The sequence below is a fragment of the Siphateles boraxobius genome, unplaced genomic scaffold, assembly GCF_051911475.1.
Source record: "Siphateles boraxobius isolate OS27281-9 unplaced genomic scaffold, OSU_SipBor_1 5, whole genome shotgun sequence".
In the NCBI taxonomy this organism is placed as follows: Eukaryota; Metazoa; Chordata; class Actinopteri; order Cypriniformes; family Leuciscidae; genus Siphateles; species Siphateles boraxobius.
Window position 1 is genome coordinate 10,311,659 of NW_027509141.1, and position 20,741 is coordinate 10,332,399.

At 41.4% G+C, this 20,741-nt stretch overlaps 1 protein-coding gene across 3 annotated transcripts in view; it reads right to left on the reverse strand.

Annotated features, from left to right (window-relative positions):
• Positions 1 to 20,741, reverse strand: part of apc2 (APC regulator of WNT signaling pathway 2) — a 57,875-nt gene that overhangs the window by 29,692 nt on the left and 7,442 nt on the right. For all 3 annotated transcript variants that reach the window (XM_077202770.1, XM_077202771.1, XM_077202772.1), the window contains 2 exons: positions 11,968 to 12,126; positions 3,149 to 3,239 (listed from right to left, as the gene is read on the reverse strand). In XM_077202770.1, the coding sequence (XP_077058885.1) occupies positions 3,149 to 3,239; positions 11,968 to 12,111 (235 nt within the window). In that variant the 5' untranslated portion in view covers positions 12,112 to 12,126. The remainder of the gene's footprint in view (positions 1 to 3,148; positions 3,240 to 11,967; positions 12,127 to 20,741) is intronic.

The window sequence follows — 20,741 nt, forward strand, 5'->3', positions numbered from 1 at the left end:
ACAGGCTTAAGATAAACTTGTTTAGCTCAAATGGTGTCCCGAATGTGTGGCGATGTCCTGGTGAGGAGTATCAAGAAAATGAGAAAATAATTGAATAGAATGAGGCATTTATATAGTGCTTTCATATGTACTACTGTACACCCAAAGCGCTTTACAATCATGTCGGGATCTCTCCTCAACCACCACCAGTATGCAGCATCCACTTGGATGATGCGACGGCAGCCACAGTAAAACGGCGCCAGTGCGCTCACCACACACCAGCTATAGGTGGAGAGGAGAGAGAGTGATAGAGCCAATTCAATGGACGGGGATTATTAGGAGGCCATGATTGGCAAGGGCCAATGGACGGAATTTGGCCAGGGCACCGGGGTTACACCCCTACTCTTTACGAGAAATGCGATGGGATTTTTAATGACCACAGAGAGTCAGGACCTCGGTTTTACGTCTCATCCGAAGGTGCTCTTTGACTGTATATTATACCTGTTACTACACTGGGGCGTTAGGACCCACACAGACCACAGGGTGAGCGCCCCTGCTGGCCCCACTAACACCTCTTCCAGCAGCAACCTAGTTTTCTGAGGAGGACTCCCATCCAGGTACTAACCAGGCTCAGCCCTGCTCAGCTTCAGTGGGCAACCAGTCTTGGGCTACAGGGTGATATGGCTGCTGGCATTGTGTCTTGCCTACACTCAAGCATGGTGGTGGTACCATCATGGTCTGGGGCTGCATGAGTGCTGCTGGTACTGGGGAGCTGTGCTTCATTGAGAAAAACATGGATTCCAATGTACTGTGACATTCTGAAGCAGAACATAATAACCTCCCTTCAGAAACTGTTCCGAACGGCATGATAACGACCCCAAACACCCTGCCAAGATGACAACTGCCTTGTTGAGGAAGCTGAAGGTGATGGAGTGCCAAGTATTTATCTAAACCTGAAACCTATTGAGAACCTGTGGGGCATCCTCAAGCGGAAGGTGGAGAAGCACCATGTGTCTAACATCCTGCAGCTCCGTGATGTCATTATAGAGGAGTGGAAAAGGGTCCCAGCAACAACCTGTACAGCTCTGGGGAATTCCATGGCCAGGAGAATTAAGGCAATGCTAGACAACAATGGCGCTAACACAAAATATTGACACTTTGGACACAGTTTTGACATGTTCACTTAGGGTGTACTCACTTTTGTTGCCAGCTATTTTGACAATAATGGCTGTATGTTGAGTTATTTTCAGAGGACAGTAAATACTGCTGTACAAGCAGCACATTGACTACTCTAAAATCTATCCAAGTTGCATTTCTATGGTATTGTCCCTTGAGAAGATATACTAAAATGTTTGCTGAAATGTGAGGGGTGTACTCACTTTTGTGAGTATATATATATATATATATATATATATATATATATATATATATATATATATATATATATATATATATATACAGAGGTGTCAATTCCAGGGGTCAGAAAGTAAAAGTCCTGCCATATGTTTATTCCACCCATGAACTCAGCAAGCTGATTTCACTAATTAGTTCTATCTCCTGACTGAAAAACTGTGCTAATTAGCAAATCCAGGTGATTGGAACAAAATGCTGAGAAGGAATTTTACTTTCTGAACCTGGACTTGACACCTCTGTATATATATTTATATATATATATTTATCAACAGATCTCAATCAGAGCCAGTTCTCTGTTCCCATTCTGATATGTCAGTATGAGGTTTATGTATGCAAATAAGCTGCAATAACAGACAAATACAGTCTGTTTAAATTGAAAAAAAACATTTTCATGTCTTTATTGAATACATTCTCAGTGACCCAAAACAAAAGTCAAGTCACAGTTTATTTATATAGCACTTTTTAAAAACAACAAGTGTTCAACAAAGTGCCTAATCAGATCTGACATATACTTAAGAGCATATACCATGAAGCGATTTAAAAACAAACATCAAAATTTTAAAGTTAATTCTAAAATAGACTGGCAACCAGTGAAGAGAGGAAAGAACAGGTGTAATATGTTCACGCTTTCGTGTACCTGTCAACAAGCGAGCTGCAGCGTTCTGGACCCTCTGCAGTCTAGAGAGAGAGGCCTGAGTAATGCCTATATAGAGGCCATTACAATAGTCTAGACGCGATGAGATAAAACTATGGAGAAGTATTTGAAAGTCTCTAGAAGACAGAAATGATTTCACCTTGGTGAGTTGTCTCAATTGGAAAAAACTCGATCTAACTACCAAGTTAATCTGTTTATCCAATTTAAAATCACAATCCATAGTGAAACCTAGATTTTTAAGGTTTTACTAGTGGATTCAACTCACCAAGATCAAAATTTAGTGATTCGTAAGTACCACCGGGAGTAAAAAGCATAACCTCTGTTTTGTTTTCATTAAAACATAAAAAGATTTTTGCCATTCAAGCTTTAATTTCCTCGAGACTCTGGAATAAAGGTGCTAAAGTGCAAGTTTTCAAAGGCAGATACATTTGGGTATCATCCGCATAGACATGAAACGAGATTCCAAATTTCCTAAAGATATGACCCAGGGGCAGTAAATACAAGGCGAACAACATAGGCCCCAAAATGGAGCCCTGGGGGACCCCAGACGTGAGATAAGCCGTAGAGGAGACAAATTCACCAAGGCGAACTGCAAAAGTTCTTTCAGACAAATACAAATTATCTGTATATAAAAGTGATATACTAAAAGTATATCACTAACATAACGGCTTCAATAGAAGAAAATGATATTCTGTGGCATGACCTCAAGAGAGATTCACATCAGAAATCCCAAGAACTGTGTTTAACTGAAATCGTTTAGAGGACTGTTGCAGAATTCATCTGGACTGTTGTGCAGTTATGATCCGCATTTACAGGAAATGTTTGGTGGAGGTTTATTGCCCCCAAAGAAGCATTAACTAATTATTTAACCCATTGTTTTCAACAAAGGCAAGACATTTTTTGGTATGATTTGTGTAACAGACTGTGTAACTTCAAATTAAATTTGAAACTAAATCAAATGTAAAATCAACTCCTGTATAATTCTGTGATTATATAGAAGTATAGAAGTATATATGTTATATATATAACCGTTAAAATACAAATTCTAGATTGATGAACTGTGACAGCAATGTAGAGATGTGTATAAATTTCCTCCAGTACCTTTGAGCTGGTCCAGTACATCAGTTCTGCCCGAAGAGGCAAGAGTTCCGGCTTCCTGCTCCAGTTTACTTTGCAGCTGCCTCAGAACCTCCTATTATAGCAAAATCAAAAAATAGATACATAAATGAAAAGTCATTGTTTGCCTGTGGAGCCCAGTTTAGCGAAAACTAATGTGTACATTTTAAAGTAAAAAGAGACGCTTCTCTAATTTTGAGTAACCGGATGACCTCCTCTTTATAATGCATGCATCAGCTCTGTTTGAGTAGAAAACAGACTGAGAGATTGAAAATCTTTGGCAAGGATTACGTATGTGGGCCACAGTGGAATCATGGGATATTGAATATGTATCGCCTATAATATCATTAAAACAGTTGTTGAATACGTCTCAATCAATGAATCGGCTGTATTTTTAAGATGGATAAAGGTTCACCCAAAGATGAAAATTCTGTCATCATTTACTTAATCTCATGACCTTCTTAAAGGGTCCAAATATACTTCTTTTTTGTTCTTCGCTTGGGGTAAAACAAAGTTCGCAAAACGTCACCAACGATATACTATTAGTGAACATCCAGATGTTCGAAGCTGTTTCGAACTCCCAACAAACTCCAAATTAATTCCTTTTTGGCCTGATTTTGTTCGAAATAGCGTATCAGTTCGTTCTTCGATTCTGCTCAAAGTTTGCCAGGGCCTTTAAGCTGTATGTCTTTCTTCTACAGAACACAAAAGAAGATATTTTGCAAAATGTCAGAGTTCTGTCACTTCGGTCTGTTTATTCTTGATTTGGTGCCAGAGCTCTAACACTCTTGTTGTCTTGTCGTTGTGAGTGTACGGTGTCGAGTTCACTCAGGCCATATTCTCTTCTGTCCATGTGAGTTTTGTGTGCGGACCCTCGTAAACACCTCTGGTTGGCCACACTGTACAAAATGCTTTACTTAGTAGTTTTGTCTTGTTTCTAGTCCAAATATCAAACATTTCTTAAATCAAGATGAATTTACTAAAGTAGTAAAATGACATAAGATATTAAGTCTTGTTTTCAGGGGAAATAAAAAAAAATTAAGTGAGTTTTTGCTTAAAACAAGCAAATTATCTGCCAATGGGGAAGGAAAAATAATCTGAGACTGAAATAAAGACTGAAGCGATGCAAAATTCAACCAGGGTGGCAAGGGTAAGCCTTGGCATCTCGGCTTGCTGGGACCGGTGATAACACCAGAGGATATTAGCAAAGATCCCTCAAGGATGAAAGATTTTTCATCAGACGGGAAGAGCTCAATTCGGACAAGTTAGAAAGGTAGGGCGGGGTCAAAAACTGAAAACTGTCGAGGAACATAGGTGAGTCGACTGTGTGTGTATATACAGGTCCTTCTCAAAAAATTAGCATATTGTGATAAAGTTCATTATTTTCCATAATGTAATGATAAAAATTAAACTTTCATATATTTTAGATTCATTGCACACCAACTGAAATATTTCAGGTGTTTTATTGTTTTAATACTGATGATTTTGGCATACAGCTCATGAAAACCCAAAATTCCTGTCTAAAAAAATTAGCATATTTCATCCGACCAATAAAAGAAGTGTTTTTAATACAAAAAAAAAAAGTCAACCTTCAAATAATTATGTTCAGTTATGCACACAATAGTCAATACTTGGTCGGGAATCCTTTTGCAGAAATGACTGCTTCAATGCGGCGTGGCATGGAGGCAATCAGCCTGTGGCACTGCTGAGGTGTTATGGAGGCCCAGGAGGCTTCGATAGCGGCCTTAAGCTCATCCAGAGTGTTGGGTCTTGCGTCTCTCAACTTTCTCTTCACAATATCCCACAGATTCTCTATGGGGTTCAGGTCAGGAGAGTTGGCAGGCCAATTGAGCACAGTAATACCATGGTCAGTAAACCATTTACCAGTGGTTTTGGCACTGTGAGCAGGTGCCAGGTCGTGCTGAAAAATGAAATCTTCATCTCCATAAAGCTTTTCAGCAGATGGAAGCATGAAGTGCTCCAAAATCTCCTGATAGCTAGCTGCATTGCTGCCCTTGATAAAACACAGTGCACTAACACCAGCGGCTGACATGGCACCCCAGACCATCACTGACTGTGGGTACTTGACACTGGACTTCAGGCATTTTGGCATTTCCTTCTCCCCAGTCTTCCTCCAGACTCTGGCACCTTGATTTCCGAATGACATGCAAAACTGAGCAACAGTCCAGTGCTGCTTCTCTGTAGCCCAGGTCAGGCGCTTCTGCCGCTGTTTCTGGTTCAAAAGTGGCTTGACCTCGGGAATGCGGCACCTGTAGCCCATTTCCTGCACACGCCTGTGCACGGTGGCTCTGGATGTTTCTACTCCAGACTCAGTCCACTGCTTCTGCAGGTCCCCCAAGGTCTGGAATCGGTCCTTCTCCACAATCTTCCTCAGGGTCCGGTCACCTCTTCTCGTTGTGCAGCGTTTTTTGCCACACTTTTTCCTTCCCACAGACTTCCCACTGAGGTGCCTTGATACAGCACTCTGGGAACAGCCTATTTGTTCAGAAATTTCTTTCTGTGTCTTACCCTCTTGCTTGAGGGTGTCAATGATGGCCTTCTGGACAGCAGTCAGGTCGGCAGTCTTACCCATGATTGCGGTTTTGAGTAATGAAACAGGCTGGGAGTTTTTAAAACCCTCAGGAATCTTTTGCAGGTGTTTATAATTAATTAGTTGATACAGATGATTAGGTTAATAGCTTGTTTAGAGACCCTTTTCATGATATGCTAATTTTTTGAGACAGGAATTTTGGGTTTTCATGAGCTGTATGCCAAAATCATCAGTATTAAAACAATAAAAGACCTGAAATATTTCAGTTGGTGTGCAATGAATCTAAAATATATGAAAGTTAAATTTTTATCATTACATTATGGAAAATAATTAACTTTATCACAATATGCTAATTTTTTGAGAAGGACCTGTATATATATATATATATATATATATATATATATATATATAGGCCTCCACTCATTTTTCTGATTGGGTGGACATGTTGATTACTGATTGTTGACAGCTGGTTGGAATGACGTGATGATCGGATAGATAATTTGAACATGTTCCTCTCAAACTTTTTTAATAAAACATAATTTATTGTCCTTGTGTTTGCAGTCCTTTGCCAGTTCGTTGTTGTTGTTATTAACCTTTCCTGTCATGTCCTGCCCTGCCTGATGCTGTTTACCTTGTTCAGTCTTGCCTTGTCCAGCTGCCAGTCCTGTTTTCCCCCACAAGGTAGTTTTTGTTTGTTTTGTTTTATTATCAAATAAAAGCCCATTTTCTCTGCATCTTTGAGTCCTCAACTCATCCCTTCACCTAAACCTGACATTCTCTGGGTTTATTGTCCATAATGGTCTTTAGTGTTCAGTAGAATAAATAAATACAGTTCAAGTTTGGAATGGTATGTGAGAGAATAAATGATGACAGAAGTATCATTTTTGGTGTAACCCCTTAAGTCTCAAAGTTTTGATTCCTAAATTCCTCAAGATATACATCCTATTAATATGCTTGGCAAATGAAAATAGTCTAAAGACAAATAGACATGGCAAAATAATTGTATATTCTGATTATTGTTAATAATAAATGTTACTTTTTGTTTAACAATTATGTATTTTATAAAATAGCTGTTACTGCCATTTTATAAAAGTCAATAATGTATTATGACTTAATGCATAATGGAAATATGCAACATGTTTTATATATATAAATATATATAAAGAGATAAAGTATCTTATTCTCTCCAAAGCTGCATTCTTTGATGATAAGTAAAGTACTGGTAAATAACAGTAATATTGTGAAATATTATTCAAAATTTAAATGACTGCTTTCTATTTTGATATATTTTAAAATGTAATTTATTTCTGGGATGTCTGAATTTTCATATTAGAAATCATTCTAATATGCTCATTTGGTAATTGGTAAATTTCTTATTGTTATTAATGTTAAAAACATTTATGCTGCTTAACTTTTTTCTGGAAACTGTGATATGTTGTTTTCTTTTCAGCATTTATTTGAAATACATTTTTAATGAAATGTCTTTACTGTCACTTTTTTATCAATTTAATGCATACTTTCTGAATAATTGTGTTAAATTGTTAATTTCTTTAAAAAAAGAAGAAAAATCTTACGGACCCCAAACTTTTAAATGGTAGTGTAAATACGATGCACATTGTATTTGTCTCCAAAGCAGTTAAACTGACAAAACAGGCAGTGGATCTGTGGATTTATGTGGTTTGTTGGTGTGATTTCATGAGCAGAATCGCTTAATATGATAGGAGGAAAAAGACACTCCCGTTTTACTGGAACTCGAAAGCTGAACTGACATGACTCTCATGTAACACATCAAACATTCTGCAATTTAAGACTCAGGATCAATATTAAAATAAGCTCTATGGTCTAATGTTTGCTTTTTCTGCTCAACTGAGAGCTGTAATGGGCAACAATGATTTAAAATGTTCTCAGACATCATTTAGCTCAGAGATGCTGACATTCATCATTATAATTGTAATGATATAGAAGCAGGGACTATAGATTAAAACCTGGAATGCTGTCATTAACAGGATTAGAACCCCAGTCTCCTGGACACAGAGCTGGTGTTCTTCCTGAGTGAGCTAACTCAAGGTTGAGAATTTTGAGACCCAAGTGCAGACGAGTAACAAAAATTTCAAGGAGACAAGCCGCATAAACTCCAAGTAGCTTTTACTTTTAGAATGATAAAAAAACCAAGTACAAACAAAAACTAGAAGCAAAGTTTCCAATGGTCACAAAAAGGAAAACAAAACAAGCACAATGGCTCAAAATAAACTCACGGGATACACAGGTAGGTAGGCTCAAGACTGAACAAAAAACAATGACAAAAGGCAAACTTAAATAGGGCCCTACACAGGTGAGTATCATCAACAATGATTGCATTGTTACAATGTTCTTATTACAACAGAGTTCTTGCCAATGGTTTCGCCCCTGGGAACTGGGAGGCGGATTGCAGGCAAAAGACCTCCTGCGCCCCCTAGTGACTAGGAGCCATACCGCTGGTCATGGCAAGAGTGTGACCCATAGTGGTTGGAGAGCGTATTGTCTGATAAAGTCTTACAGGAGCCCTCTCTTTTAGTGCTGTTCGACTGTTGTATGTGGAAGTCCCTGATGAGATCTGGGTCCAGTATGTCTCTAGCTGGTACCCACGAGCGCTCTTCTGGACCATAGCCTTGCTAGTCAAGCAAATATTGGACCCCTCCCAGTACTTTGCGCATGTTCAATAATCTCTGTACGGGGGGAGGGGATTTCTTGTATTTTCCATACAAGAAAATGAAGACATACCCAATGATGAGTGATGGAGAGTGTTATAGGCAAATTCTGCCCAGACCAGCTGGGAACTCCATGTACTCGGGTTTGTTTTCGAGACAAGATACCTGAGGGTCTTCTCAATCTCTTGGTTCACTCTCTCTGTCTGACCATTGTATTGGGGATGGAACTCTGAGGACAAGCTGATGGTGGAACTGATTAGACATCCAAAAGCCTTCCAGAATCTTGAAGTAAACTGGGAACCCCAATCAGACACCATATCCTGAGGAAAACCATGAATTCTAAAGACATGTTGCATGAGAATTTCCGCCGTCTGGCCTGCTGTGGGAATTTTAGAGGTAGGAATGAGATGACATGCCTTTGAAAATCTGTCGACTACTACAAGAATCACTGTGTTACCTTGAGAATTGGGTAGGCCATTAACAAAATCCATGGATATGTGGGATCAGAATCATGTGGGAATACAGAAGGGATGTAGTTTCCCTTGCGGGAGGTCATTCCTCATTCCTTTTTCTGGGCGCAAGTGGAACATGCGGCAACAAATCTCCGGATATCAGTTCCCATTTTGGGCCACCAGAACTTATATTGGATCTGCCTCTGGTTCCTAAGGACTCCCTGATGTCTAGATGAAGGTGTGGCATGACACCATTGCAGTACTTTTGACCTGACGGTGTTTGGCACAAAGAGGAGACCCGATGTGCCATTACCTGGGTCAGGTTGGCGATGTTGAGCCTTCCGTACTGCCATCTCCAAGTCCCACTGGATGCCTGCCAGCACTCTGGACCTTGGTATGATGGGTTCTGACTTGTCCTTCTCTTCCTGTGACTTGAACTGCCTTGACAGAGCATCAGGGTTTATATTCTCAGAACCGGGTCTGTAAGAGAGGACAAAGTCGAAACGGTTAAAGAAAAGGCCCCACCGAGCTTGGCGAGGATTCAACCTTTTGGCTCCCTGGATGTAAGTAAGGTCATCAGAAATGGGTGTTTTCAACAACACCCCCCCCCCTCCCCCTCCAGCCAGTGCATCCATTCCTCCAAAGCCAGCTTAACCACCAGCAACTCCCGATTCCCAATATCATAGTTATTCTCTGCTGCTGTCAGCCGACGTGAAAAGAAGGCACAAGGATGAAGTTTATTGTCCCTAGTTGCTCTCTGGGACAGAACAGCTCCCACTCCCATGTCTGATGCGTCCACCTCGATAATAACTCAGGATCTGGTAACTCAGGATCTGGTAGAGTCAATATGGGAGTTGAATTAAATAGCTGTTTGAGTCGTTAGAATGCCTGGATAGACTTCTTGGTCCACTGGAAATGTGTGCCAGACCTCCTTGTGAGAGCTGTTAGAGGTTCCGCAATGGAACTGAAGCCTCAAATAAATATCCTATAAAAGTTGTCAAAACCCAGGAACCGTTGGACTTATTTCAATGAATTAGGGAGGGGCCACTCCAGGACCGCATGAACCTTGCTGGGATCCATCTGTACACTGCCACATGAAAGGATGAAACCCATGAAAGAGACAGTAGTGACATGAAACTCACTTTTCTCTAGCTTGAAAAAGAGGTTGTTCAAGAGCAGACAAGACAGAACCTGCCGGACACGTTGAACATGGTCTTTGTAACTCTGGGAAAATATTAAGATATCATAGAGATATACAAAGACACAATGGTTCAACATCTCTCTCACGACATCATCGATAAGGGCTTGGAAGACGCCCGAGGCATTTGCTAGCCCGAAGGGCATCACCTGATATTCGTAAAGCCCAGTAGGGATGTTGAAAGCCATCTTCCATTCATCCCCCTCCCGAATTCTCACCAGATGGTACGCGTTCCAGAGGTCCAATTTAGTGAAGAGGGTAGCGCCCTGGAGGAGTTCGAAGGCTGTAGCCATAAGTTGCAGTGGATATCGGTCCTTTACTGTGATGTTGTTTAGGCCACGATACTCAATGCATGGGCTAAGACCTTCATCCTTCATACCCACGAAAAAGAAGCCAGCCCCTGCCGGTGACGTGGAAGGCTGAATAAATCTATTCTCTAGTGCCTTCTGAATGTACCCATCCATTGCCGACCTCTCAACAAGAAAATCCTACCTCTTGTAGGGCAAGATCCTCGCCACAATTCAATGGCACAATCATAGGGTCGCTAACGCTAACAATCATGAGCTAACTCTCACTAGGTTGTGGATTTTGATACACAAGTGCAGACGAGTAACAAAAATCTCAAGGAGACGAGCAGCATAAACTCCAAGTAGCTTTTACTTTTAGAATGATCAAAAAACAAAGTACAAACTAATAAACTAGAAGCAAAGCTTCCAATGGTCACAATGAAGGAAAACAAAACAAGCACAATGGCTCACAATAAACTCACAGGATACACAGGTAGGTAGGTAGGTATGGGCCACTTTCCATAAGATCATCTCTCAATGCAAATCAAACCAGCTATTAGCCTAACTGAAAAAACACCATGCCAATCTTTAAGTATGGTGAAGGGTATGTGATGATGTGGATATATTTTAATTCCAAAGGCCAAGGGAACTTTATCAGGATGGATAGTATTCTGGATCCATAAAATAACTGGCCTTTAAAAATAAAAATCTGCCTGCCTCTATGGGAATTTAACATAGGGGTGTCCTGACTTACGCAACCTGTATTTTAAGGAAGAACATTCATTTATTTATGATGCATTATTCATTCACAAAGAAAATTGGTGTCCTTAAAGGTTGGATTTTTCCTCATTATTTAAATTAAGGCATTAAGATCCATTTCCAAAAGATGATTTTTTATTCCTCTTTTTAGTCAACATTAGCATGGGTGTGTTCACTTATGCTAGGCACTGTGTGTCTATGTATATATATGCATACATACATATATATACATATATATATATATATATATATATATATATATATATATATATATATATATATATATATATATATATATATATATATATAGGACTAAATAAGTCAAATTAAACTTTTTCTACCCCATTTTAATTTGCAAAAACAACTAATTTAGCCATTCTTAGGTTGGCTTTGAAAATAGTAACTATGTTGCTGTGTGGTGCTTTGAAAATACAGCTTTTTGTTTAAACAATTGAAAATGTCAACTTATGCCAGATGACTACTGTATAATAAACCTGTAATAAGCATTTTACAAGAAAATTGACTAGTTTGGCCAAGTAATAAAAAGATAAGAGCAGTGGAGAGTTTATAGCAAACCTGCTTGGAAACTTTTGAAAATTGCTTAGTTATTATTTTGTTTAATGTAACTAACGGTCCACACAAACTGCACCATTGTGTGCATCATTCTCAAACATTACCCTGACGCTGTGTAACAGTTTCAGTTTTATGATCTGTAAATTCAGAAGCAGATCCAACACGTCCGGAATCAAAGCTCTAGTATCGGGCCTGACTCAAGTTTACAGGCCATGTTCATAATTGGTCAGACCAAGCCCCCTTGTGGAGTCAAGGCTGTCAGTTTAATAATTTAGTGATATTCTGAGCTTCACTCACCTTCATGTCAGAGGTTTCATTCTCCAGCTTGGACAGGTGGTGTGAGTTGTCCTGAAGCTCACGGCGCAGGTGAGAGTTCTCCTTACGAAGATCTTCCACCTGCCGCACCAGCTGGTCATAGGAGGCCGTTGGGTATGACATCATCACTCGATTGAATCCCTGAGAAGGTCAGAGGGCAGAGGTCAAAGTTAAAGCACTCATAATCATGTCTCTAAGTTCATTATGAATTCAGTGCATACAGTTGGTTTGCAGTTAACCATACATTGCAGAATCCTTGGAGAACAATGTTGAAAAACTAAGTCATACCTGCTTAAGGTTGTCAATAGTTTTTAAAACATTTAGTGTTATTGTTGGTTCTACAGTAGCTATATAGTGGAAATAATAGAAAAAGTCCCACATGTTGTTACAGTTTTAACATTTGGTCAAATGCCTTTTATAAAGTGAGTAAAGACTTTTAAGTTCAAACTTGTGACAAGTGACAAACTAACCTACCCTAAATCTACCTATTGCCTGATTGGCAAGTTTATAATTGAATATACCAGTTGGACATATTCTGTCCTTAAAAATCCTGACTTTGACTGTTTGACTGAAACATTGATTTTTAAGAAAGATGTTAAAGCCATGAAAGGGTGTAGGACTTTCATTATATTGACTGTGGTACAGTACACTAGAAAATGTGAAACAGTGGTGTCATTTATTTAAAGTGGATTTTTAATATGGGTCTAATCATGTTTCCTGGTTTAAACCTGTTTTGTTCAGTTTCTCTAAAAGCAAATAGCACTTTCCATAAGAAAAAAAGAAACAATTTTGTTTAAATAGTATTTTCACAAGATAGCTTTACTGACTACAGAAATTAATGTGGGTTCCCTTTTAAATGGGAACTCACACCATGTCCCCTAGAGGACATTTTGGGTAATGCCTCTGGCATAATGGTGTCTGAAGCACATGTGAAAACACGACAATGAACTTGACATTGGCCTGCGACAGCTTGTGTCATACTACTGGTGCGACCATGAGTATAAAAATGGGCACCAGATTTGTCTTCAGGATAAAGAAGAAACACTCTGCCAAGTGTTTCAGGATGCATGTGCCTCCTTGTTAGAAATTCCTGAAATCTGAGGGCACACACGACTGTGAGTTCTTTGGTATGGGTAAGGAGCTTGCGCGTTTAGTTCTTGAGGGAGCTGAATGCGTGCATTTTGAGGAGTTCTCAATGTAAGTAACATCTCGAGGGATGTGGGACGTGCATTTGGGTGATATGCCTTCGACTCTTCAAAGAGGCTGGATGTGCATTCGTGAAACTGACTAGAAGAGACAAGGAGCTATTTCCTTTCTGTTCTCACCTGAGGGATAGTAGTTAGTGTTTGCACTAGTGTGTTTTGCTCTCGAGGGAGTTGAAGGCACTCGTAGTGATGCATTTGTAGCTGTTTTCGTATGATTCCTTTCAGAGTGATAAAATCTGACGTTTGAACTCATTGCGCTCTCAAGGGGGATAAATGCGCATTTTCGCGATGTGATTGCAGTAATTGATTACACCTGGGTTTGACTCTCTTGAGGGATGAGAGTTGAGCGCCTGCTCAGTGGTACTGAGCTACAGACTCTCATTGAGCCTTCTTGGTACTCCTGGGTTGGGAACGTTGTTAGGCCTCCTCTCGCTATAAAGAGTCATTTTGTTAGAGACTTCCACTACCCTATAGTCTCCTTGACAGGTTTAGGACACAGTGCTGAGGCCTCCGTCCCATAAGGTCAGCCAGGGGCTAAGTTGCTAGGCTCTCTGTGAGCCTCCTTATCTACTGCACTTAAACCGGAACGTTGCTAGGGTTACTCTCGCTATAGAGTTATCCTGCTGAGGCCTCCACTCCCCAAGCTCCATCTAGAGAGCAATTCTGTTAGGCTCTTTGTGAGCTTCCTTGGGAAGATGTTGCCTTAGAGAGGCATCATGGTAGGCCTCTGTTCTCAGAGCTCCATTCAGTGACGATATTCTCTTAAAAGTATTCTGAGGAATACCAAACCTTTGATCTCTGCCCATGGGCTGAGTATCTTATTTGACTCAGCCCTGCAGGCAAGTGCGCAGGCCCTGGACTTTCTCTGATAGGGTATGCAGCTCTGGCTTTTGCCGCAGGGAATTAGTCATGACAGTTACTGGTGTGTACCTCAGGGATGGGGACTCCTTTGAGTCTTTGACTTTAATGTCAGCCAATGAGGCACTCATCTCTTCAGCATGGCAGTGTGAGCATTTTGTTCATTTAAGTGTCCTCTAGGGGATGCAGTGCGAGTTTCCATTCGAAAGGGAACATCTCAGATTACGCATACAACCATGGTTCCCTGAGAAGGGGAACGAGACACTGCGACTCCTTGCCACGCTTCAGGTATTCCTGTGCACATCTCCTTCAGACAGAGAAATGGTTGACGTGTTCTACAGTTGCCCCTTTCATACTTATGGTCGCAACAGTAGTATGTCACTGGCAGATGTAAAGTTCATTATGTTTTCAGACACCAGTCATGCCGAATGCATTCCCCAATGCATCCCCGAATCAGCCAATGAGGCACTCATCTCTTCAGCATGGCAGTGTGAGCATTTTGTTCATTTAAGTGTCCTCTAGGGGACACAGTGTCTCATTTCCCCTTCTCAGGGAACCATGGTTGAATGCGTAACCTGACACGCTTAATTCTAAAAAGTTTTTTTTAGTTACATAACTGAAAATACAGTGCACATTTTAAGACATCAGAATAAACATTAAACTTTTTAAATTATTATTTATAGTAAGTACATTAATTTAAAAGCTGTCTATAAAATGTTTTTAGTTTTATCCTGAAAATTCTACTTTCTGCTTTCTCATTTTATAGCTAATTTAGCTTTTGTTTATGACAAAATTAAGTTGTAAAAAAGCACAAAAAAAGTCTAAAGGTAGTAGATTAATTAATATATCTTACTGACCCTTTTAAAATAAATATTTTTTTCAATGAATGTTTTTGTTTTTTGGAAAATAAATATTTCAAATTAATTTTAAATCAAAATGTGAGATTTTCTTTTTCAGTGTACACACCTACCCATGACCATGACCTATCAGTTCTAATCACCTTGATCAAGATGGTCTAGCAGGTTTAATGTAGGTCCATCATCTTTCAGCTAATCAACATTGTCAGCCAATTTGAACCAGCTAGGACCAGATAACAATCCAAAAACTGAGCACTTTGAAGCAGCAAGAAAACTTTTTTTTTTGATTTGCCCCTTATACAAATTAAAATCAGACAGGAAGGAAGTATGAAGGAAATATAAATGTTTGCCTTATTTTCCTCCACAGAAGCACTTGCATGAATGTAAATAAATTACCCACAAGCCAAAAACCCTCTCTGATTGCTGAGGTTTAGTCAGGGGTCATGACCTCTGAAACATTTCATACTGCTGGCAGCTAATGCCCCAAAGGTTAAGTAATCATCTGTCAAATTTACTTTAGACCCATTTCATATTTAATCAGTGATCACTTGAGGGAGGCCTGAATGTATTTCATGTGGGGCTTTCGGACAGATTGTCTACTATTAAAGAGAAAACTAAGATAAAGGTTAATAGAACAAATTACATTTATAACATTGGATCTAGAAATACACATACGAAATTTTTACAAATGGCTATTTTTTTCTGAAGCAACACTGTCCAGACAGTGATTCAAACAGTGATAAGTCACAGCGTATAGTGTAAGTGTAAGATAAATGGTGTGCCATATGCTTTCAACCAGGAAGCTGTTAACATCAAATGGAACATGAATTGTTCCACAAATCTAAATATAAAGTTGAATATATACTGTAGTATGTCCAACGTTATCCGCTTACATACTGTATATTCACATAGCAAATGTATAGAGCAAATCTCAGCTGCTTGATTGCTTGTATAGTCTCAAAGTATAAACTATATCACCCAGCTCTAACCTGCTTAATTCAACATGAAGATATTGAGATATTGAGAAACACCAACATCATGATTTTCTGTAAAGCTGGAACTGTGTATTGTGAAAAGGACTATTCACATACATTTGACTTGACATTCATTTACATTCAACCTCAAAAAACAAATACTGAATTTTGCATAACATATTAGATTTGAAAATTGCAAACCAAGGTCTGGAATATACAATGAAAGCAAAGTCTGCCTTTAAGCTTGTGGATGACCAAGTTCCAAAAAATCTTCACCAAGCCATCTGTCTGTATGAGGAGAGCTTCCTTGCGGTTGATATGACAGGTTTTCTGTGTTAATTCTCTCTGTGACTGGTGCCAGCAGCTCCTCCAACCCTTTTTGACCATCCCCCACTATAGACCAGATCAGGAACACATTAAACATTCTTGTTTCTCCCACTCTCTCTCTGTCCCTTGCTTTCTGTCTCTTTTTCTATGCTCCTGTCCCTCCAATGATAATATACATGCACCTACCCTAAGCACTTCCAGATTTTATGTTTTACTTCATGGTGTGTGGTGTTTGTAGCTCAGTTCAGGTTTACAGTATGGAGGAAGAAAACAAATGCTGGGGGAAGGGGAGGCTTCAACCTCAAACATCTGAATCTATGTACACATTAAAGTGGGGTCTACACTAATGTGATAATATAAATCTCAACCGGATACAGATAATGCCACTATAAAATGGCATGTCACAGCTTAACACAGCCAAACACATCTTACAGTGCTCCCTCATGTTTTTTTAAAGGCTCCTAATAGATTCATTTTCTCATAATATACATTGCACATCACCAAATTGTTCAATAGCCACATTTCCACTGTCGTCCCAAAAGACTTCTATTATTCAATGTTAGGCTACATAGTTTAGATCACCCGGAAACGGGAACACTTCCCATCAATCCTGATGTACTTGGTACATCATAAGAAGGATGGTGTCTACACTAATATTAGTCTCTCTGTTTATCCTGAGGTCTACTACAAACATCCATTGTATGGACACGACGACAACGGATCCCTGAAGTGCCAGCCTCATCAACACTGTGAAGGCCTCATGGACACCTCAACAAACTCGTCTCCATACCGGCGTGATGACTCCGACCCCCAACCAGATGGAACTGGATAAATATTGTAAACGTTCTGATCCAATCTGTCTTCTGACCTATAATGCTGCCTAAATCATAATCATACACTGTTCGTTCGTTGGCCAAAGGAGGACTGGCCCCCTGACTGAGCCTGGGTTCTCTCAAGGTTTTTTTCTCCATTCTGTCACTTGATGGAGTTTTGGTTCCTTGCCACTGTCGCCATTTACGCCTTTCTTCGTCTTTGTTGCCATTGGCTTTTGGCTTGCTTATTTGGGGAGATTTAATTTTATATTTAACAATATTATTACAACAATATTTTCCTGTTATCTCTGTAAAGCTGCTTTGAAACAATCTGTGTTGTAAAAAGTGCTATATAAATAAAGGTGACTAATCACGACAATCACATTGGCGGCGTCAGCCATGACGTCATTCTCTAGCGCTATCCGGAAGTATAAAAGGGGCGCCTAGAGAACATGTCATCCTCTTTTTCGTCTTCACGGACTGTTTCACTGACACTGTGAGTGACAATTATGGAAAACAAGCGCTTTAGGAGGTGTGCCGACACGGGTGAGAGGTTTGGTGACACTCACAACCTATGTGTGCTTTGTCTGGGTGAAGAGCTGTCCTTGAGCTCGGTCCTTAAGGGGGCGGGTGCGCAAACTGTGAGTCCGGGTGCGCAAAACTCCGTTCTCGTCTGTCTCTCTTCTCGAGGGAAGAGGGACAGTATTCTTTGCCCCACGGTTCGAGGCCAAGAGGAGACTCAGATTGTGGGGATCTCAGAGGGAGCTCGCCTCTGGTCCAACAGCCAGTGTTCTTATGGCTCTTGCCCGAATGAGCAAGAGGGGGCTGAAGGGGGTGAAGATGCTGAAATGGCTGAACCTGCCCAACCCCCTTCCCCGCATATGCAGAGCTGGTGGAAGTGATGGAGCGCGCAACTGCCAGGCTTGAATTGCCATGAGAGCGTGTCAGAGAGGAAGCCGCTCATGGAAGGCTTGATAAGCGCTTTCTCTCTGACACCCCACCAGCCCAAGTGAGCCTTCCATTCCTTCCCGACCTCCACGCAGAGGTTATGAAGGCATGGAAGAACCCAAACTCTTCTCGCATTCACCGCTTCCAGCATTCCAGTTACTCGAATGTGGAAGGAATGCGAGAGCACGGGTATGTGTTGATGCCTCCCGTTGAGGAAACGTTTGTGAGCTATCTCTCGCAAGGGGAGACATCGACACAGAGCTCCGACCCTGCCATCTAGACCTCTTCAGACCACATCTCGTCTAAATGGCAGGGCATACGCAGCGGCGGGTCAGGCTGGTGCTGCACTGCACACAATGGCAGTTTTGCAGGCGTACCAGGCTGACCTGCTGAGGGACCTGCACCAGGATCAGGGTTTAGCCCCAGGCGCAGTGGCTGAGTTGTGCCACACCACAGACCTGGCTCTCCGGGCCACAAAACAGACGGCTGCCGCAATCGTTCAGGGAGGCGAAGCAGCATACAGCAGGATACAGATACGCAGCATACAGCAGCATAAAGCATGCAGCAGCATACAGCAGCATATGCTGCTCAGCAGCATACAGATCATGCATTACGTGCCCGTCCAGGCCCACACACAGACAGCCTGGGGGTCCTGGCCCGTCTCGTTCAGAGGATCACAGACGGGGCCAGTGGGACTTAGTTGCCGCTCGTGCCCCTTCTCCTGGCAAGAGTAGGTCAATGAGATGGCGCGAGTCCAGGAGGAAGAAGCAGGGTGTCAGGGAAGCAGCTCAGGCCAGACGTGAGCGTCCTGGCTCAAGCAAAGGCAGATAATCACCTCCTTCCCTCACAGCACCGTTGACAGAGTAGTTGGCATTAGGTGCCTCCTCCAGTTAAAACAAAAAAAAAGTTTTCTTTTTAATACATATGAATATAAATAATATGTTTTATATACAGGGTTATTCAGCCAACATTCCCCTCCTGCAAGGATGGGTTCCCTTATGGTGTAGTGAAATTAATATAGGGACTCTGTTGTTGCTTTGTTCACTGAGTCTGTGGTAGCCCAGATCTGAAATTGGCTAATATTGGAGTAGTGATAAACACAGGTAGCAGGTAAGCCTCCCTGTGGGGTTAGAGGCGTGGTTAGGCTTCCTCTCACTCCAGAGAGTTATCTATTGAGGCCTCCGCTCTCTAGAGCTTGACAGAGTGTTTATAAGGTGATATTTTCAGGTCTCCTTTCATGCAAGACTCATCATACTGCGGCCTCCGGCCTTAAGAGCCCCAATGCAGGCAGCCGGTTCTGCTGCAGGTAGAGGTAGCTAAGGGGTCACTCTCTTAATTGTTTGACAATTCTCTCATGATATTTAGCACAAAGTGATGAGCCATGACTGAGATAGATGAGCTAGCTGTCCTCTAGCATGTGTTAGGCCTCCTCTCTTTTGAGTGTAATCTTGCTGAGGCCTCCATGCAAACAGCTTTGCAGGTAGTAGTAAAAGGGGCTCTTTCACTAACGAAGAGTTGTTCTTAGGTCCTTCACTGCCTGAGTTCTGCACTATGAAACTTTATTCACACTATGAGAAAAAGCTCTAGACCACATTGGTATAAGTGTGGCAGGCCCCCTCTGCTCTCAGAGTCATCCTGCTGAGGCCTCCACTTCCCATAGCACTGCGAAGGAGCTATCATCTCTGGATAGAGACTGTGGTTGAGTAATGTAAACCCAAACAGATTGTTGGCTTCAGCGTTAAGCATGATAGCCTCCCTGGTATGGGGGTTGACACTGATCCCCCCGGAAGTGGCAGGCTAGGGCCTATAAGCTCAGGGCCGTACTCCATTAAAGGAACCCCCCTCTAAAGTCAGGTTGTGGTGTCTATGCCCTTGAGCTGGCTCTGGGTCAAGTCCTTCGTGTTACTTTCTCGCTTAGCATAAAGCTCGGGCAGTGGCCGTAGGGAATAGTGCTACCGACAGCCTGACGTGTAAGCAGTAAGGGGTTTTAACTATGAGTTAAATGTGTTGTACTTGTAACAGCTATAATTGGCGAAGCATCCCCTCAGCATGGCAGCGTGGGCAGTTCGTTCCCCATAGTGCTTGACGCAGTGCGAGTTCCCTTTCGAAAGGGAACATCTCAGGTTACGACTGGGTCTTGTCGCCATGCCTCTGGCCTGCTTGCATAGTCCGTACTAAGAAGTGGATGACGACGTTCTCTAGGCGCCCCTTTTATACTTCTGGGTAGCGCTAGAGAAAGACATCATGGCTGATGCCGGCCAATGCGATTGTTGTGATTATAAAGTGTTTCAGTCATCAGTCACGCTGAGACGTTCCCCATAGTGCTTGACGCAGTGTCTCGTTTCCTGTTCTCAGGGAACATAGGTTACAGTCGTAACCTAAGACGTTCTAAAGTGGGCAAGCTCGGACTAATCTGAGTCAAGAGAGGGCAGCGTCGCGGATGATTTCATATACCATCTTACTAGGACTGAAAGACTTGTAAAGGAGACAAATGCCAACCCCACTCCAAACCCAGAGCACAGCCAGACTTCAGCCAAGCCCCCCATGGACCAAGAACCCCAACACAGACACAGAGGCAGACCCAGCCGTGACGGCAGCGTCAGAGCCATCGCCTGAGTCTGAACCCAATAGAAAGTTATATCAAAGTCAAAGTCAAGTTTATTTCTAGAGCACATTTAAAACAACAGAAGTTGACCAAAGTGCTATACATCCAAAATCATAAAATAGACAACACAAATAAAATGACAACGAGAAGACAAAACACACAGCTCTCAG